This window comes from Diadema setosum, chromosome 19 (assembly GCF_964275005.1).
Source record: "Diadema setosum chromosome 19, eeDiaSeto1, whole genome shotgun sequence".
Taxonomy (NCBI): Eukaryota; Metazoa; Echinodermata; class Echinoidea; order Diadematoida; family Diadematidae; genus Diadema; species Diadema setosum.
Genome location: NC_092703.1, coordinates 9,112,336 through 9,138,821, shown reverse-complemented (window position 1 = coordinate 9,138,821; position 26,486 = coordinate 9,112,336). Strand labels below are relative to the sequence as shown.

At 37.0% G+C, this 26,486-nt stretch overlaps 1 protein-coding gene across 1 annotated transcript in view; it reads right to left on the bottom strand.

The window, feature by feature from the left end:
- Positions 1-26,486, bottom strand: part of LOC140242987 (intermembrane lipid transfer protein VPS13A-like) — a 150,797-nt gene that overhangs the window by 112,897 nt on the left and 11,414 nt on the right. The window contains exons 2-4 of the mRNA XM_072322727.1: positions 19,595-19,634; positions 18,518-18,560; positions 16,924-17,142 (exon numbers count right to left, since the gene is read on the bottom strand). Of these exons, the coding sequence (XP_072178828.1) occupies positions 16,924-17,142; positions 18,518-18,560; positions 19,595-19,634 (302 nt within the window). The remainder of the gene's footprint in view (positions 1-16,923; positions 17,143-18,517; positions 18,561-19,594; positions 19,635-26,486) is intronic.

Genomic DNA, 26,486 nt, shown 5'->3' with positions numbered 1-26,486 from the left:
CCTGATCATTGAAGTTATTTAACCAGGAATGACACCACTTCAATAACAGAAAATTGAATCTTATCATTTCTTTGGACATGATCAATAGAGAATTGTAAGGTTATAGACAACATCAGCTCACTCATTTGCATATTCATGTCAAATACATGCATGAAAATGTATAAAAACTGTTCTGCAGTCAACAGTTCTGCTTTCAAATGTTTGAAAACTGTACTGCAAAAATTAGCAAAACTTCACAATTTCATAACTTCCCTATTTCACTATTTATCCAATTCTGATAAAAAAAATTTTCACTGTTCTCCTCCCAAGTTTTTACTCTTATCGTACTATACAGGTTGATTTTACTGAGCATGTGAACCATTTGCAAAGGATGTAAATGTCAAAAAATGGCAAAGTCCAACATTCTGAAATTTTCACTTTCTTTTTTTATTTGGTGCGACAATGGCGCTGAAAATAATTCTCATCATGAGTAACACACAGCTAAACATTTGTAAGTAGAAAAGCACTCTGAGAGCGCAGACCTCCGTCAAGCAGCTCCCACTTTCCACCATGATCTTGCTCTTCCATAAAGATCAGTGATTTCTGTCCACTGAAAAATCGCCCGATTTCACAATATAGAAGCTTTTTTAACGTTGTAAACCCTCAGATGCGCGGCGCGCCTCGCCCTAGCAAAGATTAGAGCGTGCACTTAAGTGCCTGCATGCAAACCTCAAATATGCGCAGCCTGAACTCCCAAGTTCATTGACCCTTCCTGCCAAAATATCAATAATCCTTTATAAATTCCCCCCAAATTCTTGGATCACTACAAAAAGTTAATTGTTTACTACTTGTGTCGTTCTCAACCTTTCCTGCAAGTTAATCTGTTAATCCCAATCCCAATCCGTTAACTACTTTTTTAGTTATTTTGTGCATGGACAAACTAACTACGTAACAAACAAACCAACGGTATAATGAAAACATAACCTCCTCCCTTGGCGGAGAGGTAGTATGGTAGGGGTCCAACCCACCGACCGGGTCCATAACGACCGACCGCGCATTATAATGGCATTGCGCGTGCAGAAAGAAAATGTACGCATGGGACTACGCGCAACGGTGTTTGATTCTTCACTGGGTTACGCTACCGAGTAAAATGTGGCGAAAACAACTAAGTATTCCCTCTAAATTACCGAAATTTAGCAAAATCGAATAAGGTTTATCGTGTAACTACATATAACTAGGCCTATCTTTGCTGACTCGTTGTTAGATGTAGAGTATCCTTCCGTAATAAATTTGACGATTTTGACCGCAAAATTGTCACCGCCGCTTGTACGATCGTGCACACACGTTACACATACACATGACATAAACATTTTGTCGCCCGCTACGACCGTACGAGTTGGTGCAGAAACGAGAAATGAATGTGAAAAAACAAACCGACTCATCTAATTTATTTCAATTACGATGAAAAGTTTCCTAATGAAAATCAAGTCAAATTCATCAAACAGTCCTTCAAAAGTAATATCGAAGGATTCAAAATATATTCAAATATTATTGGGGAAAAAAATTACGACTAGAAAAAAACAGCAGCTTTTCGAAAAAACGCGTTTAAGTACGCTTTATACGTATTGTCAATAGAGGGCGGGGTGGTCGGTCGATATGAGCCCGGCAGCTGAGTGCGGAAAAAATGACACCCCACGCGTTCGAAGCCGCCATCTAGAGCGCGTACCTCAGATCGCATTTTCAGTGCGCGCTTGTGAATCCGGAGTATTTTCTCCACACGTGAGTAAAATTTCAGGCAAATTGTGAGATTTTTCACGTTTCTATTGATAGATTTTTTCCAAAAACTAAAAATGACACCCACAAATATTTCACAACACTTTCAATTCCCTGCTTAGGTTTTGCAATCATTTGCAAACTATTAAAAATGTGCATGTTGAAGTTTGCTAGTTTTTCATCCACATCCTTTGCCAGGTTTACAAGCTCTGAAATCAGTGCTTGAACCTGGAATGGAATTCCTGGTTAATAGCAAATGTTACAAAACAGTGTAACAAGGCACCAATATGCGATATGTGGTAGACTTGCCATTATTGTGTAGGACTTAAAGATTTGAATAGAAATAATATTGTAATTAATTAAGGATACTTGTAGAAAACTTCTCAAACAATTAGGAATCTAAGGAGCAAGCATTTTGTATTTTGTTTGTTTACATATTTGTTTAGTCTCTGGCATCAGAGCAATGTTAAGCTTTAAGGGAAGAAATGAAAATGAAAATTAATGTAAGAATATGTAGCAGTACATTATTGTAAGCTTTACAGAGCAGCACACTCTTGCTTTGTGAAAGAATACATGCCGCAGTTTTTGCAGAACTCTCCTCCGTACAAATTTTAACTCTTCTGATTTGTTCATTTCATTTGTAGGGTATCAGTTTGATGGATTCCAGCTTCACGCAACATCACCAACAAGCAGCATCAGTCCAAAGTTTGATGTAAACCCAGGGGCATAATGGTCGCACCTTCAAGTATCTGGTAGTTCAACAGATGCATCAGTTATCACAGAATGCATACTGGTGTGCCACATGATTTAGGGTAGTACAGATATAACATAAGAGTTAAAAAAATCTATGACTGTAGCTTAAAGGACAAGTTCACCTTCATGGACATATGGGTTGAGTGAATGCAGCAAAATAAAATAAGTAGAACATATCAGTGAGAGTTGGAGGAAAATCAGACAATCCATTCAAAAGTAATGAATTTTGAAGTTTCTGCTCAGCCACAGCTGGATGAAAAAACAATAGCTTGTGATGTCACATGTGTACAACGATATAAAGAAAGAATAAGAAAATTCAACATATTCCCATTTTTCTCGCATAACACAAGAACACTCAACTTCTCTCTTTCAGAAGACAGGGGGAATAATATTACCCTTAACATCTCCAGTAACAGGTCGAAGAAATGCGCACTTTATTCAAAAAGTCAAGTTTTGTGAAATTCTCTTTTTTATTTTCCTTCAATCGTTGTATGCAAGTGACATCATACACTGTAGCAGTCTTCACATCCAGCAGTGACTGTGCAGATACTTAAAAAATTTCATAACTTTTAAACAGATTGTCTGATTTTCCTCAAACTTTGGGTTCTACTAATACTGCTGCATTCTCTCAATCCTTATGTACATGAAGGTGGACTTGTCCTTAATTGTCTTATCACAGAATGATACAAAGTGTGATTTATAAATCCAAGTAGGTTAAAAAGAATGGAGTCACGACCATCTCTTATATCCTTTGCCAGATGTTCGATGCTGCCACTCAAAAATGTTTGAAGCATGTGCCAAACTGGGTCTGCCGTGCAGATAGAAATACAATGGACTCGTGTCTCATTGTATCACCAGGCACTCTCTGGGGAAGATGTGTACATCTTTGTGATGGTAATTACTTTTTGGCTATCCCTTCTTATTAAAGACAAGTGATATAATTATGATGATTAAGACACAGGGATGCGCAAATAGAAATTCAAAAAAAAAAAAAAAGGAAATAAAGATGAAAATTACCAGACTGCACAAGTGTCATCGAAACCAGACATAAAACTCTTTGTTAACATGTAACAGCGATTTCTAACGCCATACCCTAAATCCTAACTGTACTTGGTTTCGTTTTATGAAGAGTTAGAATTTATTACAAAATTGACTTCTATCATAAGTCTGTGGCAGCAATTTAAAATCAATTACATCTTGTTATCAAACAGGGTCCTAGACTATTTTGACCCATGGAGATACAAAGGTAGATGTACAAGACACCGTTTTTGTTAGTATCGCATAATGCGTTGCCATGGCAACGGCAAATTTTCATGAAAAATTATTGATTGACCTACTTTCATTTTTTGAGCAATTAACCCCAAATGTGGCATGTGTAACTCCTATCAAAAGAAGATGTGCAAGACACTTTCTTCATTGGTATCGCCTGGTGCATTGCCATGACAACAGCAAATTTAAAAAAGAATACACAATGTTGTGGATGGAAGTACTCTTTCATCTTTTGAGTAATTGACCCGAAATTTGGGATGTGTGACCACTTTCAAAGGAAGATGTGCAAACGCTTTTTGTTAGTGTTGCATAATGCATTGCCATGGCAACAGCAAATTTTGACAAAATCTTATACATTGTGGTTGATCAAACTACTCATCAGTTTTACAGCAATTCAGTTGAAATTTCGGATATAAGATGCCGTCAATGTAAGGTGTAGTTGTGCAAGATGCTATTTATGTATGTGTGAACAAATATGTTGCCATGGCAACAGCAGTTTTTTGTACCAATCATACAAAAAAAAAAAGAGTGGATTGACCTAACTCACTGTGTTTTTGGAGTACTTGACTTGAATTTTGGCACATTTATGACTGTGTGTAGAAGTGCAGAACACATCTTCTATCTAGACCAAAGACGCTTAACTAATAAGACACGAAAGTGCACGCTAATCATGTACAAAACAAATGGACAGCGCGCGGTCTTCAAGCGTATACGCACACCACCTGAGACGCGCTACCTTGACGCTTGATAAACATCAGCAGCGGCTCCAGGAACAGCGCGTCTCAGGTGATGTGTGTCTTTGCCTGAGACGCGCTGTCTTTGAAGATGTTGTTGTTTATCAAGCGTCCCGTTGATTGTGAGATCATGTTGTTGCCAAATTTTTACCTCCACGAAATAATCCTTATTACTCTAAAATCTCGTTCTTCAAAATAATCCCCTTAATCGAAAAAAACCAAGACTATAATTTTTAAGTCTTTTTAAGATAATAAAGATACCACTATCTTTGGAAATGAATGATGTTCCTAGGTGTACTGAGTTTGTACTTAGCTCTCTTTTGTATCGTCATGTAGGGTAGCCATTTTGTGTCCATTGTTATCGCGCGCCTTCGTATCTTATTATCTCTACTATCTTTGATCTAGACGTTTATCAATACGTTGCCATGGTAACAGCATTTTTTCACTAAATGCATTACCTTTATATGCTTTTTAGCTAACTCCCTAAATCTTTAAGCATTTAGCTCGAAATTTTTAGCCCATGTGACTGCTATGATAGATGTGAAAACTTATCTTTGGTTATTGTTGAATGATGCATTGTCATGGTAACAGCATATTTTGAATGAAAATCATCCAAAATTACTGTGGATTCAGTCAACTTCCTCAGTCTTTGAGCACTTGGCTTGAAATTTTGCATATGTGACCACTATAGTACGTAGATATGCAAACTTAATCTTTCATCATTGTTGAGCTATGCGTTGCCATGCTAACAACATTTTTTTCATTAAAAAGCATACAAAAATACTGTGGATTCAGCCAACTCCCTCAGTCTTTTAGCATTTAGCTTGAAATTTGGCCCATGTGGCCACTGTGGTATGTACAAAATGTGGATGTGCAAACTTAATCTTTTGCCATTGTTGATCAATGAATTGCCACGGTAACAGCATATCTTGAATAAAAGTCCTACGAAAATACTGTGGAAACAGTTTACTTCCCTATTCTTAGAGCATTTAGCTTGAAATTTGGCACATGTGACTGCTGTAGTACAAAAATGTGCAAATATAATCTTTTGTCATTGTTGAACTATGCGTTACTAAGGTAAAAACATTTTTCCCTATAAAGCATATAAAATACTGTGGATTCAGCTTACTCCCTCAGTCTTTGAGCATTTAGATTGAAATTTGGCACACATGACTGCCATGCTACACAGATGTGCAAACTCAATCTTTGGTCATTGTTGAATAATGTGATGCCAATGGTAACAGCATAATATTTTCAATGGCAATCATGCAAAAATACTGTGGAAACCTCCCTGAGTCTTGAGCATTTGTAGGTTGAAATTTGGCACACGTGACTGCTATGTTATGTAGATGTATGAACTTACAGGTGTTTTAAAGGTGAGTAAAATAATATTTCTACAGGGTCATTGGCACCTCCATGCCTTCAATTGTCCCTGATGTTGGGAACTTAATTAATAATTTCATTAATTTTTACATGCAAAAATAGATAAATAAATGAATAAAATGAATACAAAAACTTAAAATATGAGAGAGAGCAAAGAAATCATTTACAAAACTCATCAAATATTTTTGAAAGAAAAAAAAATGTATTCATTTTCCTCCATTTTTATTTGTTTTTGAGTGGGTCCCTTTTGTGTTTTATTGTTTTTCTATAAGTTTGTTGAGTAAGTCTCATAATCATGTGAAAGTATAAAAACAGCTAATTATCTCTATGTAGAAAAACTTACCACCTTTCTCAGAAGGAAACTTTTGTGAGGTAATTTTTTGTTTTGTTTTATCTGTTCAATCAATCAATGGGAGCAGTTTTATAAAATTTGCACAATTATTATTCATAAGGCCTGACTGTTAGTCGTTGAAGCTATTTAAAAGTTAACAATATGACAACATTATTTTGAATGAAATTGTGTATGTCTTTTATTTATCCTAAGTTTGTATCATCTGAGCAATTCATATCCAAGATGCCATAATGATTGCAGTGTTTTTGAAATGATGAGAAAGCACATGAAGCATCCTAGTATTTTGCATGAGTTCTGCCTGTAAATGTACATGTATATTGCCTAGATTTAACAACTGTCAGTATTCTTCTTTTCTGATACAGCATTTTTCTTTTTCTTGTATGAATTCCCATGTGTATTACAAATGCCACATATCAAGTACCAAACTGTAACACCCCCCCCCCAAAAAAAAAAAAATGGAAATAAAGAAATTTATTTCAACAATAAACACAAATCTTGCTATATCATTTATAATTACTTGGTATCTGTTGATAGATGTACTGAGATATGTTTTGTGGAGTAAAAAGGAGATAGAATGAAAGACCAAAAATTGAGTTGATGAGTGACTTGTCTTACCTTTGTCAGAAATCATGGAGAGTGAAAGCATAAACATGTTTGAAATCCATCATATGCGACAAATTCATCGCATTTAGTTGACAATTACACACTAATATTGTCAATTTCAACAAACCAGGACATATGCATAATAAAAAAAAAAAAATCATAACATGATAATAGGTCCTACAATATGCACTCCAGCATCTGTCCAAAGGCCTATATAATTTTGCTGAAATTACAGCAAAATTTGGTCTGCATGGAAAGACCTGCACATACATCATGTTTCCTGAGCATTTGTGGTGGTCCAAGAAACTTGCTGTAATTACAGCAAAACTTGTTCTGCTGATATCAGTACTCCAGAAGTACCCTCCTAGATGCACTCACCAAGTTTTGCTGAAATTGCAGCAAAACTGTTGATGCAAGTGGATTGTTGAGAATTGTGGAAAATCAAGGGGATTGTCATGTTTTGCTGTGTAATTTCAGCACTTTTCACCTCTTGGACTAACCTGTAGCTTTGTGGAGGATTTATGTGGCTTTTAAGGGAATTTGGGAAAACTTGACAATGCTTGAATTTGTCATTTCCAACCACACTCTGTTAATAGAAGGTACATTGTAAGAATAAAAAAAAAAACCCTACCCAAAACCAATGTCTCTAAAATCCCTGATATTCTGAACATTTGATATGCCCCAGCAATAATTGTGCAGATCTTCCCGTAAGTGTGAGGTCATGATTAGAGTATGAACCTCATTGCACCATTCAAAATGTAAAATTGTGAAAGTTCCCACTATGTGGGGACCTCCCCTTCCCCCACCCCCCCCCCCTTCACTGTGCTCCCCCGTAATGTCTCACTCCAAACTCTTACTCATCATTATGGTTGGCAGTCCTACTACTTCAGTTTATTAGGGGCAGATAAACCAATAGAAAGCACAGATGCCTCCTAATGTTTTTCACTTAATACCATTTTTCATCTCAAAGAATTATCAAACAAAAATGCATGATCATACAAAGTATGTTGCTGAATTCATCTGGCTGACTCATATAAGTGCCTGCATATTTCTGAAGAAATAACAAAAGCCAATGATCAAATCTATGCTCGTGCTGTTAGATGAGTATATTATTCTCGAATTTCATCCGCCTGAAAGTTATTTGATCCTAGGCTTCAGAGACGTTCAGACAATATAAAAGGAAGATGCTGCTAGTAAATCTCAGGAAAAGCTGATGTTGGTATGAAGACATCTTATTGCAGCTGCCAGGAACAGTAAATTGGAAGTCGACTCACGTCTTCTACGAATCGAAGAGAGTGGTGAGTCACTTGCGTTGTGCATGAAGAATGAGATTCAAAGAACTTGGCACGCCTCATGAAGTAAAGCACTGGGTAACCCAAACCAAAATATTCCTGTCTTTGGCAGTATTGTGCAGTGATATCACTCATAAAACTATTTGAACTTTAAACATACTTTGCATATCTGCAATTATATATTAAATTGCCCCTTTGATTTTTTCCCCTGCTTCCACCCTCATTGCAACAAACTATTTTAAATCTTACAGTCTGTACATAGGTAGATTATTGAATGATATCCTTCTGGCATGTAGCATATCTATGGTATTCATCTTCACAAAGATTTCAGGCTTGGAGATCCTGGTTCTGGTTACTAAAACAGATTGTATTTGTCTTCAACACAAAATAAAATGGTACACCGCAATGAGCAAAAGCAGGGTAAAGATTTAAAAAATGTTGCATTATAGCACATTTGCCTGAACTGAGGATATAAGATATCAAATTTTATGTATGCATGTGTGTGTATGTGTGTGTGTGTGTGTACTGGCATACAGTTGGTTTGTGCAATACGTACACAGTCCCATAATTGCTTTGTTTCTGTCCACTGAGGATGTACATTAGAGTGAACGCTTCTTAGTCAGACTAAACCTTGTACACATTCAAATTAGAAGAGGCCCTGACGCGGGTTATCAACCCCGTGAATATAATCTCTCAACTCCCTCTTTCACTGGCCAAGTTCAAATTGTTTCCTCAAACTCCTCTATGAAACAAAGATGATTAGGGGTAGCAATGTAAGGAGTGAAAGACTCTTCATTTTTTAACTGCAATCAATATAATGACCAGCCTGAGTCACTATACATACACATTCAGAGTAGAGATAGCTAGAGAAATCTTGAAACAGCAAATTTCTGTTTCCTTACAGACGGTGCATGCCCCTTTAAGAAACTGACTGATAGTGATGACTAGTATGGGGGCGACATTGACTTTTCTATGACTCTTCTGAAGAAAATGTAGCAGGGGCTTATCGGGAGGGCAGATATGTTGAACTCCTACGTGCAATATAATGATCATGGTGAGCCCCAAGCACTATACTCAGACAGGTGTCTATGGGAAATGCGTGTTGTAGCAAAATCAGTCCCTCCTCAACGGGGTTAATGTAACAATGAGAGATTAACACAAATCAGGACAGAAGAACAGAAAGAGGTGAGCCAGAGAAGGACATTGCAGGAGATGCATAAGATAACAAGATCACAAAATGAATGTCAGATGGAAAAAAAAAAATCTATTCTGATGTGCTTTGACCCATATTGTAAACTCTTTATATGCCATGTTTGCACGTCCACCAAAAGTCGATGGCTTGCCAACTTTGCATATTTTGCTCAAACACACAACTGCACACGAACCTATCGATGGATTGGAACTTCTCAAAGTACAAAGAGCTTACATGAATACAGGTGAGGGTGACTGAATAGAGGAGTTCCATAGGGGTTTTCAAGTAAACTGATGATTTGCTGTCGAGGTCATGTCTTTAAAAAAGTCATACCTCTGAGACCCATGTGTAATCATGACAAAGAATATCATTTTGCAGTCTGTTTTTAGGTTCTTGAATAATGGTCGTCTGCAAGAAAAATCTCCATTATTGCTCCATCGTAAAATTTACATCACAGCAAAACTTACAATATCCCTGACAATTCTGTTCACTGCATTTCTGGCATAAAATGTTTCTATTGACCAACTACACAGCTTTTTAACAAGCAAAATGTTTTCCAAAAGTGCTTATGTGTTGCAGTCTCAGAGTAATGTGGCACACAGGAGGTTTACACTGTGGCAAACAAATAGAGTATCTATACAGGTTGGAGGAAGGGAAGGGCAGCTGATGAAATACACAGAGGAAGAGTAAGAGAAAGATATAGGAGAGAAGGATAGACAGATTAGAAATGAGAGAGGGAGAGAAACACAGGGGGAGAAAATGAGATTGCAAGGGACAGCATTCTGAGGTCACAGAGAATTCTATGTTTGCCAAGTAGAGTAAAAGTCTAGAGTGGTACCAGGTGTTTGATGCATTTTTAATGGCCACTCAGGAGCAGTGCATTAAATACACAATCAGATCTTGGCGCATATATACCATTGGATTTCCTGGGCTGAGCGTACTCACCGATGAAGATGAAGAATGGAAAAAGAAGAAAGATAAATGAGGACTGCAGCTAGTGATCTAATCTATAGAGTGCACTGAGCAAGGTGGTTAAATACAGAACATGACATTTAGACTAAAAAACACAATGCACATAACCTCTGAAACTTAAATACAACATTCTATCCACATCGTGGGACCTTGCACGCACATCACAAATAGAATTCACTTGTTCATATCATTTCAGGAAATATATGCCCCCACCCCCGCTAAAACAACAGGAAAACACACACACACACACACACACACACACGCACACCATCAAAAAAAATACATAGAGCAGTAACAATGGTTCTGAAACTGCTATCAATCAAGCCACTCTACTTGTGTATTCAAATAAGTTGTACTGTAAAAGTGATGATTTCGTGTGACATAAAATTTAGGCAAAAATGCATACACAGGCTTTAATAAATAAGTCACTGAAAACTTAATATGAAATAATCAAATTCCTGACTCTCAATATTATCATTATTATTTTTTTTAAGATGTGTGCAATGTTTACAGTTTCTGTAAAAATATATTGCTGGATGGGCCAGACGTGCTATGTGTTTTATATAAACACTTATGTTCTACTATACTTTTGATGAGCAATCTAGATGTATGCAAAAGAGAAGTTGGTGTCCTGCATTATTCTTGGGAAATATATTAAGCTCAACAATCTGCACATAAAAGATGCTTTTGCAGTGTTTAGGTCTAGGAGTATAATGTGTGTTTTTTTTTTTAAATATGGGGTTCATGGTTTCTGTGAATTTAATCAATGATCACTTCTTTCAAGTGTATAAAATGTGTGATGGAATGAAAAATGAACACATCGCTGGTATAGATGCTGCCAATATAACACATCCACATGTGATTTGTCAAATACTGTGCTCAATGTGATGGCAATTAACAACAAGAACAACATTTGATCTATTTCAAAGCACTGGATAAAAATTTCATTTCGTCTAGCTAACTGGGTCATTATACAGCACGGTGCCATTACAGTCCAATTTGCACAACGATTTGCGGCAAGTGGGATGATCATGATTTCAGCGACAGGCTGGTTCCTGCATCGGCTATTATCAAACAGATTGAGCATTCATAGGCATTCATGGTGGAGCAAATTTTGCAAAGCAGACCGAGCACATTGCAGCACAATATTAGCAAATCTAACAAGAAGATATTGTATGTGACTGCTGCATGGGCATTCCACGGTAATGCAGAGGATCTAGCTCAGGTCACCTATAAATATAATATTCATCTGATAGAAACATTTGTTCCTCTTTGATTTAAAAAGAATTTGATTACAGGCATGCATGTACTGTAAAACATGATATTTTAGCAGCATGAAATTTTTGTGAATTAGAGCTGACGGCCTTTTTCAAGGAATGAAATTTTTGCGAAGTGCCTCTGGCATTCAATGCATTTAACATGTAGTGCAGACAAGAGCCTTTGCGTGCATTTTAATTTCGCGAATCTTGGCTCTCGTGAAATATGCGAAATTCAAATGCATGTGAACATTCCTATTTTTATAGTACCTCAGTGATACACTGGAAGAAAATATTTCAAGTCATTGTCTACACCATACCAGACATAGGTTTTTCTTCACAACATCAGACAAGACAGCCATACAAAGTGTATGCCGCTGTCAGACATCCCTGCCCAGGAAATATTTCCTTGAAAGAATCTATCACATGCTATTTATGGCACACAACCGGAGTAAAATCATATCAGACTGCGATGCTAGGAAACAATCAGACATAGAGCGGGCAGTGCGATTTGACATTCATCATCTTTCCATTATTTCCTTGAAATGACCTTTAGAGAGCCATTTTGTTATACAGATTTGCAATATCAGTCTGGCAAACATACCGACTCTGCTTTGAGTATACAAATATCTCAGTATCAACAAAGATGCCATATAAAACTGTTCGCTGACTGATGTTTTTGATACATCATGAGAGCTAATATTTTGTCTGCTAATAGCTTGCCTTCATATCTTCTCCGATATACCTTCAAATCTGTCTATAGTAACCATCGAAGGGAGACAAAAAAAAAAGGCCATCAAAGACAGGTGGGTGCTACAGACAGGGTGGTTAATGGTTTTTTGTTTTTTGTTTTCAGGGGAAATTGTGTTTAGTGGCTGTTTATGGCAGATTGCCACTATATAGACAGGTTGCCTATAAGGCAGGTTTGACTGTATACATTATTTGTCACTGTAATTCTAATATTGATTAAAATGTACGTGTAGGAACACTTGTATTGCATATACATCCAGAATATAATATGCAAAATGTTTTGCTGTTGATGAATCTATGCAATGCATTGTACCACTATTTTTTATCACAGAAATCAAGTTAAATTTGCTTTGAACTGAGCAGAATTATACTGCTCAGTATAATAATATAATAATATAATATTACAATAATATAATATAAATGTAATATCAATAATGTATTCATGTAATTACTGCAAGGAAAAGCAATACAAGCATTGTGAAAGTTGCAATAAATGACAATTGATGACATATGGTACTGCTAAATGAGCTATGGCTATGACTGCTGTGCAGGGCAGTATGGAAATCATCCTAGTTTCACATCTAGCCTAGATATCACTGCTTGCTTTAATTCCACACATGTATATTGTATGCAAGCTGTGCAAACGTCCCTTGCTTATAATTGTGTCTGTCAACTTCTGTTGGAACAAATATTACTGTGCTTCAGAAATTTTCAACTATTTGCCAGTTTATGCATATCAAACATTTAATTGATGAATTACCATAATATGTTTATTTCCTTTCATCTCCATCATAACAAGCCACGCTATTTGATCTTTTTCTTTTGCAGGTATGAATAATGAATAATACGCTAGAATCATGGCCCAGGAATATATGTACAGTGTATGTACTATATTTAGATTATACTCTCTGTGCACAGCATTGCATTTAATATTTCATTGAAATTTCTAAGAATCCTAACTGTGTTTGGCAGACTGCCAGAAAGTCAGCAATGACACACGAATTAGCTGAGTATTATCCCTCTAGCTGTATAAAGGATGTGGGGATTGAAAATGCTCCCTCAAATGCTGCTGTAACTAGATCCCACAGTGTGATCAAAAAACAAAATCCTGATTTTGGCATTTGGTACCTGGATACGCCCGAGAGGGCGACTGAAATACGGGGGGGGGGGGGGGGGGGGAGGGGGGGGGGGAACAGAGAAAAAACAGAGGACAGACTGAGGCAGACAGGCAGGAGAAAGGCATGAAAACAAGGTAAAGCAAATTACCAGCTTAAATCCCGCTGATATGTATCCTTCAGAATGCACTCATTAGATGCATTTATGATTAACAGCAGCACTGTTAATGTTTAATGGCTAGCCCAATATTGCAAAAAACATGGCTGAAACGGTTTCATAAATATTCTGTAGGTAAGACTTGATTTTTTTTTTTTCAGAGCCCTTGCTGAAAATTGGTTTCATTCAGCATGAGAGGGAGAACACAAGACATTGTATTAGCAACCTTTGACATTTTCACGTTTGAGTACCATTCAACATACAAGTGCAGTGTAGTTCTTACATTGTACATACACACAGTTGATTGAACAGAAAGGCCCGTGACGCAATAGCACGCATCATGGAACACCCCCGGCCTTTACGTGACACTTGAATTTCAAGTGGCTTACATGCTGATACAGTGAAGGTCCAAGTGGCATAAAGATGTCACTGGGGAAACAGTCGCATGGTTGAGGGAATTAAGGGACGTTGTATCACACATAGTGTGGCAACGCGATCACCCCAGATTTGACAAAAAGCAGAGACAATCAATTAAGCCCATGCAGTCTTCATCTATCTATCTGCTGTCTTTCACAGCTTTTAATGGCTTCAATCTGTTCCTCAGGTTAAATCTGCTTTCTCTCTCTCTCTCTCTGTCTTAACTTTCTATACACTTGCAGTTATTCTGAATGGTTTCTACTGCTTTATGTAATTTTCTATCCCTTCCTTAATCATTCAACTCTTTTTTTTTTCTTGGCTATGAATATCTCTGTATTTCATGAATTTTTGTTACTTCTTCAGTTTGAAAGGAAGAACTCCAAAAGAGATTACCTGCCAAATATTGCTGTTTTTTTTTTTTTTTTGAGATACTTTACTACAAAAATGTACCCTATTCTCCGTAAATGGAAGTATTACGGGCAATGGTCACTGGTTACATGGTTATTTGCATAATGTGAAAGCTATAATGCTCTTTCTGTTTTTCTTTGTTTGTGGTGATGCTGAACATTAAGGCTTATTTGTACATCTATTAAAAGTGGAAATTTTTGTGGTAAATTTTCGCACATTTCACACAAACAGAAACTAGCGCAAAAATATCAAAGCATTCTATTTTTTTTTTTTTGCGTGCCATATCATACTTGCCAACATTTAAAAGTTAAAAGGCGGTAGATTGTGCCAGGGAGTGAACTGAAGCGTGTAGTGTGAATGGGGAAAAGTGGTCTGTAGCAGGGCTGCCCACATTGGAAACTAGTTGAGAGTGAGACTCCCATAGGCCAATGCTATAATTTAGGAGTCAAAATGAGTGAGATCAATACAAGTGCATGCAAATGAAATGAAATTTTAGAGTGAGAAAGGACCAAAATGAGCGAGTCTCACTCTCAATGAGTGAGAGTTGGCAGCCCTGCTGTAGCCACTTGAAATCTCGGAAAAAGTGGTATTCTACCGCCCAAATCGGTAGAGTTGGCAAGTATGTCATATGTTCCAGCAGTTGATGTCTTGATTCCGCAGAATTAAAGACATGCAAAACTCAACTTACCCAGGCAAGCGTGAAAATTACTCACGCGAAAATATCCACTTTTACAGTAGTATGGTTACCTGTCTCCCTCATTTTTTTTGTTGTTGTCCTTGTATTATTCACTGTTTTCAATGACAGTCTTCAAGTCTGTCAACTGCACAAGATCAACCAAAGGTCGCCTATTTAGGTACCGCAAAGTGTTTCAACAACATCTTCTGATAGAAATATACTATTGTACGTTATACTGATCTCTCTCTACATGCATTTCTGTTACCATTCATCATTATCTGGGTGCTTGAAAGAGCTATTTTCCATTTTCAAACAGAATTCATATCATTCTGGTCACACTGAACTCACATAATTTACAACAGCATAACAGCTACTGGTCTAACTGAGCATGATCTTGATGCCACAGAGGTTTATATCATACCCTATTTTTACACCATAAACATAACAGAGGTGATAGCATTAAATTACCCATGGCATCCCTGTATTGTGCAAATACATGTACACACACACACACACATACTCACAACTACACACAAACACATGCACAAAATACACAAAGAAGCTATGGCAGTGACTGTATCATGATGAACAACGCATGACGCCCAACACATGATGCCTTCATGATTTCCATGAATAAATCATATCATTAATATTCATGAGAGTCTAGTGACATTAATACCCCAGATTGGAACACATTATCTGGGTATCTAGGACATCCTACAACCTCAGCTCTTCAAACAGCCACACAACACAGTCAGATGCAGTATATTACATTGTCTACACTGTATGGCGGACAATGAACACACGGCAGGGCCCTAGCCCCAATGCACCGGTCTGGGAGAGCGTGCTCGGTGCTATGCATGATTAATAAAGCGGAGGGAAGACGTTGGAAGGGACCCGAGAGGTGGGTTTCCACGGTATCAATCCCTACACAAGACTGGCTAGTCAAGGATATCTCATATCACATCGTGCCACTCGGGAGGATCAATGCCCAGATTGCGGATCGGTGGAAGCGAGCGGATTACAACCACATTTGCTCCTTTCCTCTTGGGGTTTACAAACCAATCGCCGAGAATAGATCTCTCGAATAATGTGTTTCTCGTCAGCTTTTTAATCAAGTTTATGTGATAAACGAGACATTCTCTGTACTAATCTGAACCATCATTGTCAAGCATGAAGGTGCTTGGTATTTAGTTGCACTCTGAGAAACTACCCATGTGATACTGTTACTGGTTCTGTGTTCTGTTGAAATCACATAAAATACCTTTAATAAGGAGCAATTGGTGTGTTCAGTAGCCATCGTTACAGAAAAAATAAATAAATTGTGATGTTGTCTGCTTCATCTCAACCCGTTGAGGACAGACTGATTTTGCCACAACACGCATTTCCCATACACACCTACCCGAGTATACTCGAAACTCGTCCTCAATGGGTTAATGGCACACGGAGACACTGTGTGTTCCAAGGAGAATTTCATGCCACACAGTTTTATCAGTGTTTCAGAAGAGACAATCTCAGAGATGCCTACCACTTTGAGAGAAAAATAGGATGGACAATTTGTACCTAGCAGTTACTATGAATGATCCAATAAATTGAACATTGTGAAGGTATTGTAGTTTGAAACTAAAATGGTATTTGAATGGCTTTTGTTTTGTTCTAAACAAACTTTGTCCCTGTAACCTGTCTTTCTGTTTAATGTATTCATGTATAATTAGTATTACAGTAAGTTCAGAAAAAAAAACTCACCTTTTGCAATGTCATCATTCAAAACAAAACTCACACAAACAAACAAGTGTATGTACGCACAAATTAAGAAGGGGAAAAGAGAAATCTACGAAAAACAGCTCTGCAAAGGCTCACCTGAGTCTGAAGTTGATGATTTCTTGGGCTTTTCAAGGGACGACAGCTTCTGCCGTTTGAGGGCATTGGCCAAGTCTTGAGCCTTTTCCTCATCGTACGGTCGGTCAGCGAGCGGACTGACCAACACAAGTACATCCTCGACGTTGACCACCACTGGCTCGGAGAAGAGACCGGTCCAGGAGAAATCCACATAGATCCTACCTGAAATTGGAAAAACAGCAATGGAAAAAACAACAACACGTGACTTAAATTGGGAATTAAACCGATGTATGTACAGTATGTATGTATGTGGACTGAGTGAATGCAGACACTTATATTAAAGTGAATGCAGACACTTACAAATGATATCGTTGCAGTCTGCTTATCCAGCGATGGCTGCACCAAAACTTTAGATATTAAATATTCCTAACTTTTGAACGGATTGTCTGATTTTCTTCAAACTTCAGATGTGTGCTCCTACTGTCTTAGTGAGAAGGATCTTTTAAAAATTTTTTTAAAACTTCTTTGGCATTTCTGCTAAGATCTGAAATAGCTGCGGCCAGCAAAGAGTGATTGAATAATGACAGCAACATAACGTAATGACAAAGTAATTCTCTAGAAGTCCCCTCCTTTTAAAAGCGACTGCTTTAAATTTAATAGATGATGGTTGTTCGGTCTATTCCATATTCAATATGTGAAACAGGAAATGGAGTGGTTTCACATTCTGAACAATTTTCTGAGTTCACTGGACCCGTTGCAAACAACATCCCAGTAAAATGGATTCCATTTCTTTGTTGATGGCTCTGAACACTCTGAAGACATTTATGAGACAAGAGAAAACATTAGGTAGCCAGTTTCCTGGCAGAAGAATGCTATTCCCTGCACGTGCACTTCAGACCTTTTTGCACACAACACAAATGTCACTTAGCGAGCATCCAATCATCCTCCTTTCGATGCTTGTTAATGTGTTTCATGGAAATCATTGACTCTAAGCTCCAAAAGTGATAAGGTTTATGAGCCAGCTCTATTTTTTATTGTATTGGTGCAGATGCCATTACCAGTCTTTGAGATGAGCTCAAACCCATTGTTCAGAAAATGTCAAAGTACCAAAGAGCAGATGAAATGTTGGATGAATTGTTGAATGCAAAAATGGCACAATCAAGGTACTTGCATACAACTAGCTCAATCTCGGGGGGGGGGGGGGGGGGGGGGGGTGGGGGGGATAAATGTCGAGCACAAATATTTGCCAATGTAATATGGCCCGGCAGCCAAGTGATAGTCAACAATTTAAATCAGGCGATCGATGGATGACACACACACAACACCTGCAGGTATATTATCATGGCTTGGAAACACTGCTTACAAGTATAAAATCAGAGTGGCTCTTATGATTTAACAGAAACCATACAGACCACACTGTGATGGTGCTGAGAAATTGACAGGGAACGGCAATATAATAATGATAATGATAATAATAATAATGATGATGATGATAATGATGATGATGATGATAATAATAATAATAATAATAATAATAATAATAATAATAATAATAATAATAATAATAATAATAGAATTGCACAGCTGCAGCACTTACCTATATGTCCTGCAGTAATTTCAATAGGAAGGTTCAACTCTGCCTGTAATTTAAAAAAGAAAGAAAAAGAAACTGCATAATCTTGACAAAGTCAAGCAGCATGATCATTGTACTGCCAAGTCCCAAGAAATATGGATTACCACTGTAACATACATTGTATCTAAGGACCACAATGTGCTCAGAAATATTTCTTGTATAACAGAGATTAAATCAATGTGAAAGTCCAAGTATATTTCATACTGACTGAATTAAATACACATGTATGTACAGTATGCGTTGCTTATGAAGGATTTGTATACCATGTACAATGTATACATGTGTATAAATTTGTCTATGCCACAAATGTTTCTAGTAAAAAAACAAAATCTACAATTCAATACATCTTTTGCTTTGATTGAGTATAAGTAAACCTTTTAGTATTAAAATTGTTTACATTTGAATATTTACTTGCTCTTAATCAGCGGCATAGTATCTTTTACTGTAGTGCTAATAGTTTAAATTCAATGTGTTGGTATGTTCTACAGCAGTGTCATGTATCACAATGTTTGTTCACGTCTGTGTATCTCATAAACGCACTGTACATCCGGTACAGAAGGAAAAACATTAAAAATGAAATTGCAGCTGTGTTGCTAGTCATCACAAATAATTTTTATCACATAACAAATAACACTGCTACCTACTTTTCTGAAGAAAAAAAAAAATCATAAACAGAAAATCAACAAAATGTAGCCATAAAATGAGACTTTTTATCTGAATAAGTTGCATTGTATCTAATAGCGCTGTTGGATAATTTGTGTTGGCATGTTCTACAGTGTACAGCAGTGTTATGTATCACAACATTTGTCCATATATATCTGTGTAGCTCATAAATGCACTGTACATCCGGCACTGAAGAAAAAACATTAAATATGAAATAGCTGCAGTGTTGTGAATAGTCATCACAAAAATTTTTATCACAGAACAAATAGCACTGCTACCTTCTTTTATGGAAAAAAACAAACAAACAAATCATACACACACACACACACACACACACACAAAATGTATCCATAAAATGAGACTTATCTGCAGACTTACCAGTGCTTCAGGCTTCAACTGCAGATCAGTCAACTCTAGGCTACCTGGAAATAGAAAAATAAAATAAAATTGTGAATTGACTGGTACTCCATTCTACAAATAGTACATGGTACTGCCCTCATTGAATTATATCAGCAGAAAAAAAAAAAAAACCAACATGCTCATTGATAAATTCTTCTGTGAAATTACAGGGTCTGTGTAAATGTAATTACAAGAACAAATAGTGAACCATGTTATACCAGATTGTTGACCTTACAGGCAGTCATGGTGCATATAAAAGTCAGGTTATTAAAGGTTGTTGGGTCTACTAGTCTATTATGACATGGCTGGTTTTCTACAGTGTAGGTATAAACTGGCTATTTGCATGTCGGGGATCAGGTATTAAAACATGTAAATACAACAATGAAAATCATTAACAAATATTTGTGAAGTGAACTAGCCAAGCATTTACCTGGTAAACAGGAAAGTGGATATGCAGAAATTTGTGCACTTACGTGCAATTCTGGGGCATGTTTATACACCATGTTGTATGTTCTGAGACTGGGCCAAATAAGTTTTATCAAAATTGCATACAGTAGAATAAAGAAAGTTTATCAAGACTTGTATACAGCATCACATATTTTCACTGAATTTTGATATAAGTCAAAAAGCACAATTGTAGCATGCAAATGACATTAAGGGAACGATGTCATCGATTCAAAACTTTTCTATTATATATAAAAAAAAAATTGTACAAAAATATCATGAAATCATGTTCTGGATACTGTATACAGTAGATACTTTGGCAACTAAGATTTCATCACCCCAAAGTCTGTCATTATTGCTTGGTTATTTTCAGGACAATATAAGAAAATTGATGAAAAGAATACTTTTTTGTTTTTATCTAATTAAAAAAGGAAAGATCAGTGCACATGTCAGTGGCAGACTCCTGAGGCCATGACACAATAACATTATCTCATTAACTTGTGCAGTTGCTACAACTACTTGAAGGACAAGTTCACCTTCATAAACATAAGGATTGAGAGAATGCAGCAATATTAGTAGAACACATCAGTGAAAGTTTGAGGAAAATTGGACTATCGATGCAAAAGTTATGAATTTTTAAAATTTTTGTGTTGGAACTGCGGGATGAGGAGACTACAACAGCTTGTGAGTCATATGCGTACAACAGTATAAAGAAAATATAAAGAAAATTCAACATATTTTCACTTTTTTCGCATAATAAAAGAGCACTTGACTTGCCTCTTTCTAAAGGCAGGGGGAATAATATTATCCATAACATATGTCGGTAACGAGTCAGGGGAATGTGTACTTTTTTCAAAAGATGAAATTTTGTGAAATTCTCTTTATATTTTTCTTAAATTGTTGTACGCATGTGACATCTAAGTTATTCATACTCTGCAGTAGTCTTCTCATCCAGCGGTTACTGAACAAAAACTTCAAAAATTCATAACTTTTGAACGGATTGTCCGATTTTCCTCAAACTTTCAATGATGTGTTCTACTAATATTGCTACATTCTCTCAATCCTTATGTTTGTGAAGGTGAACTTGTCCTTTAACTTGTGCAGTTGCTACCACTACTTAAAGGACAAGTTCACCTTCATAAACATAAGGATTGAGAGAATGCAGCAATATTAGTAGAACACATCAGTGAAAGTTTGAGGAAAATTGGACTATCGATGCAAAAGTTATGAATTTTTAAAATTTTTGTGTTGGAACCGCTGGATGAGGAGACTACTAAGGCTTGTGATGTCATATATGAGTACAACAGTATAAAGAAAATGTAAAGAAAATTCAACATATTTTCACTTTTTTCGGCATAATGAAAAAGCACTTGACTTGCCTCTTTCTGAAGGCAATGGGAATAACATTACCCATAACATATGTCAGTAATGAGTCAAGGGAATGTGTATTTTTTTCAGAAGATGAAATTTTGTGAAATTCTCTTTATATTTTCCTTATATTGTTGTACGCATGTGACATCATACACTGCAGTAGTCTTCTCATCAAGCGGTGACTGCACAAAAACTTCAAAAATTCATAACTATTGAATGTATTGTCCGATCTTCCTCAAACTTTCAATGATGTGTTCTACTAATATTGCTACATTCTCTAAATCCTTATGTTAATGAAGGTGAACTTGTCCTTTAAGCCAGTCCTTTGTGGTCACACATGTATTCAACTTTAAAATTCCAATATACTTCCTCATTGCATGGCTGATTTTTATGTTATTATCCAGATGGTGCTGAGTTAAAAACTAGAAGACATGTTGGCTCATGTTCGGGTACAGCTCTCCCTTTCTCTATCATCTTCTCTATCATCTCATCATGTGTGTTGTCTCTTCATATTTTCCCCTGCTTCATACCTTGTCCATAAAAGCATCTCTCCTCTTTTTTTTTTTCTGTCTCTCTCTCCAATCTCTGTCTCACTGGTTTCACTTTCCTATCCCTGTTCCTATTCAGGTCACACCTGGCATGTTTATCATTTTATTAAACTGGTCTGGCTTTTTTTGTTCTGTTTTGTTTCTATTTTTGGGTGTGTGTGAGTGTGTGGCGTGTGTGTGTGTGTGTGTGAGTGTGTGTGTGTGTTTTGCCGAAGGTTTTTTCAATGAGTATACTGTACAAGCAATGTAGTTAATGCCAAATGTTCATAAAATGATGATGATGATGATGTTGTTGTTGTTTAGGGGTAGCTATCAATTACAGCCCAGTGATGTGTTTTTATACCTACAGTTGTATTACAGCATGTCATCCTTTGACATACAAGTAGTATGCCAATTTTCTGACATTATATATATTACTACATGTATACTGTACATGGATGTTTACTGCATCTAAAATGTATTGAGAGAAAAAATTCTGCAATGGACTTCACTCATATTGAATATGCAGAGTGTAATTCTATCAGTCTGACCTACGATGTAGTTCAAGTGCATGTAACTTTGTATTATGGGCCAGGAATGCATAGGTTTGAATGATTGCAAATACTGTGCGCGCATCCTCCATCAAAAATAGATGATGATTTCCATGACGACACACAACCAAGAAGCACGAAAATCAAAAGAAAATAGAACTTGTTGACAAGAAATGCTCATCGCAAGAAACTTGAGCCCCAAACACCCGTGCGTTTGACGTCACTGCTAAACCAGTCGACTTAATTGGGTGTTGCAAATTCACCTGCCTGGGGCAAGCACTTGTCACTACGGAGCAAGTAAAACAATTTTTAAAAGCATTTTGCTCCTTAAAATGCATTGTACCCTTGCCCATGCGCCCATTCAAGCACATATATTTTGTCATAATGCACTCCTTAACCCTTTGTATGCTGTGAGTGCCTACTGGCAATGAAAATCACACAGCATTGTATACACTGTCCAAAGTGCCTGGCACAGAAAGTGCTTAATACTGTAACCACATGACAGAAAACTGATACACTGCCTCCAGCCAGTCTCTCTTCACCCCCCCCCCCCCACCCCATCCCATATCATGTTTGCTACCGTCTGGTGACTATCACATGACTACAGGGGTCCAATCAATCATCGGAGTCTCATCCATCAAGGCACACAGATCACATGTATGATTGATTTGGCAATGGACAAGAAAGGCAGAACTAATGGCCGGATGCTTGCACTGAAGTACATGTACGCTGAAAGAGATACTTGTTTAAAAAAACAAAAACAAAGCAAAAACAACTAGAAATGTCGCTATGGCGACTGATGCCTCCGCCATAATGCATGATTCTCCAAATAGGTGTATAGTATAATGTCTTCACAATGTGAGATTAACAGTTTCACATAACTAATCACTTAATTGTCCCACCATACATGTACATCATTGGTCAAAGCTTGGTGAAATTTGCTTGATCCAGTCTTGAGTTATCGTGTAAACAGTTTTTCATGATTTGACCTTGACCTTTGGCCGATTTCACCCAAAATCTAATCAAGTAATTGCCCCATCATACTTTATACTTGGACCAAGTTTGGTAAAATTCCAGTCAATATTACTCAAGTTATCGCGTAAACGAATGCGGACGTATGTACGGACGGACAACCCGAAAACATAATGCCTCCGGCACCACTTCATGGCGAAGGCATAAAAACAACACTGCATCTGAACTACAACATGCACCAGTCAAAATATGAAGGCCCCTATATGGTAGGATCATGTCATGTGGACACAAAAATGTGTGCACATCCATCTTCACACCAATATAAAGCACATACAACGTACATCACACACAAACACGCTTATTACAAAGATGTGGAAATGCTTCTGCCATAGAACTAGCACAACGCTTACAGTTGTGCCTCCATGCTGTCAGTACCAAAGGTACTGTAACAACACTCACACACACACACACACACACACACACACACACACACACAGCCCAAGTGGAGACAGATTCTGTAGACTCATTTGCATGCACTTTTGAGACAGGTGGCTTCATCTGGGAGGTTAAACTGCAAAAATGTGATGCACAGTCACCACCATCTACAGTATATCGGGATTCCAATAAACTGTAAGACCACTATGGACCAATACGAAGTCAACGATCCTAATGGACACCTGTTTATTTTTCCATTCTTATACTGTCCTCGACAAATAAAGAAATCTGAATTTTAATCTGAATTTCTTTGTCTAGAAAATAATAACTGTCTATATAATAATAATAATGGCTTACAGAAAAAACTTACCACATGACTTTCCATCACAAAATCTAATTTTTCCTGGCATGATATCTGTTGCAAACATAAGACTGGGCCCCTATGCTATATGAATGCATCATAACAGTTTGTATGTTATATTTCAGCATGTATTGCCAGGGGCAAGTTTTGAAAAATTTGATTTCGACTTTCATAGTCCATGCAATCAATGATTCATCTATAGGTCGACGCTGGATATTACATTCTTCAAAACAAAACCTGGCCTGTTTCCTATGTGATAAGGTTTTCATGATAGAAGCTACTCTGGTGGAATGATATTTGATGTACATGTACAGTGTACTTACATTACAATGATAAAATGATGGGGAGTCATAAAATTCAGTAACAGTATTTAAACTATTGTTATAACTGTATACCAGTGTCAGTGATTTAAAAAAGAATTCAAGATATCACCTTTGATGCATATATGTGTACAATGTAGGTCTGTTGTATCACAAAACATCCTACATACTGTACCATATAAAACTCTTGCAATAAAGCCTAAAATACAATTTTTTTTTTTGGTATAAGGAGATATCACTATTTTTCTGAATAAATCATACCTGTAAGTGGTTTAGTCTGGAAACATTTTTATCATAACTATTTTTCACATTTTGTGTATTCAACAACACTTAACATCGATTGAAATACAGATTCAATTTTTTACATGTTTCTATCCCTATCTCACATTTCAGAATGCTGGGTTTTTGTTTCATGTGCAAATGGTAAATTATGCCTTTAAAGTTATTTTGCACATAGACAGACAAACAAAGCGACGCCTACAAAAACATCACCTCCTTGGGCTGAGGTAAAAATGGGGGCACTGGTGCAAGTAACGCCATCCTCTTTGCTCTTTTCCCCTCCCACTTCATATCATCATTCTTAGAAGAAGGATGTAAATAACCAGATCTAAATCTGATTTGGCGGGTGGGCTATAACTACCTGCAATGGGCACATGGCTCATCCATCATTTTTATTAGATCCCATTAGCCCAGGGAAGGCTAATTATCACATCATACAGTAAACACACCTGGTTTTGCTCATCAATGTGTATACAATGTTTGTGAGAGTACGTACAGTAGGTGGGAGAAATACAGGTTATAAGGGCGTAAGCATTACATGTGTAGCTTTAGGAGCAACTCTTCCATCAACATTTCCTATGATATGTAAAGTTAATCCTACAGAGGTACCACTGTTTACAAGCATAGTCACATTTAATAGGCATGATGGCATGATGGAAATTTACAAGCTCCGAAATTCTCACATTGTTACAATATGTCAAGTAGTCCAAGGTGGACAAGGCAAAATAAATGGAAACAAAAGATTTTAAAGCAGAGGAGTGAAGATATATTCCGAAGTATGATTTTTCTTATTTGCCCCCCTCTGTTCAAATAAAATTTGCTTATAAAGATAATCTTCACCCTCTGCTAAATAATCTGTTCTTTTCATGGTACAAACATGTTGTACTTGTTACATTCAATGTCATGCTGAATCTGACAGAATTACATACATCTGGTAAGTACCATGATTGAGGAAAACTCAATGATAGAGAATCAGATTATGAATATTGAAAAACTCTTAAGAATGCTACCATACTAAAACAATACAACACACTGGGTAATGAACATACTGGATGGTACACTTAAAAAAAAAACAAAAACAAAACAACCAAACAAAGTGATTCCTCCCCATCTGTTATCATAATACTAGCGTGTACATGACCCCAGTAAGAAGTGACTACTTTCATATCTACTGTTGATGTACATTATGTCGGGCATAGACCACATTGCAGAATGCTGTCACCGATTTGACACATGGTAATAAGGCATGGTCAACTTTCTGCATGCACTTTATAAGGAAATTTCTCATTTCTTGCAAAACTATGCATGGTGGTGGGGGGGGGGGAGGGGAGAGTTGAAACTATAGGGACTGTAAAATGAGGAATGTTCACGAGCATTTTATTTTCGTGGATTTCGCGAGAGCCAAGATTCGCAAAATTAAAATACAAAGTTCTTGTCTACACTACAATGTATATGCACTGAATGTTAGAGGCAACTCGCAAAAATTTCATGCCTTGAGAAAGGCCGTCGGCTCCAATTCATGAAAATTTCATGCCGCGAAAATATCATGTTTTACGGTAGTTTTGTATCATTTAAACTACTCATAGGTTTGTTGGTTGGTAGTGTAGCCGC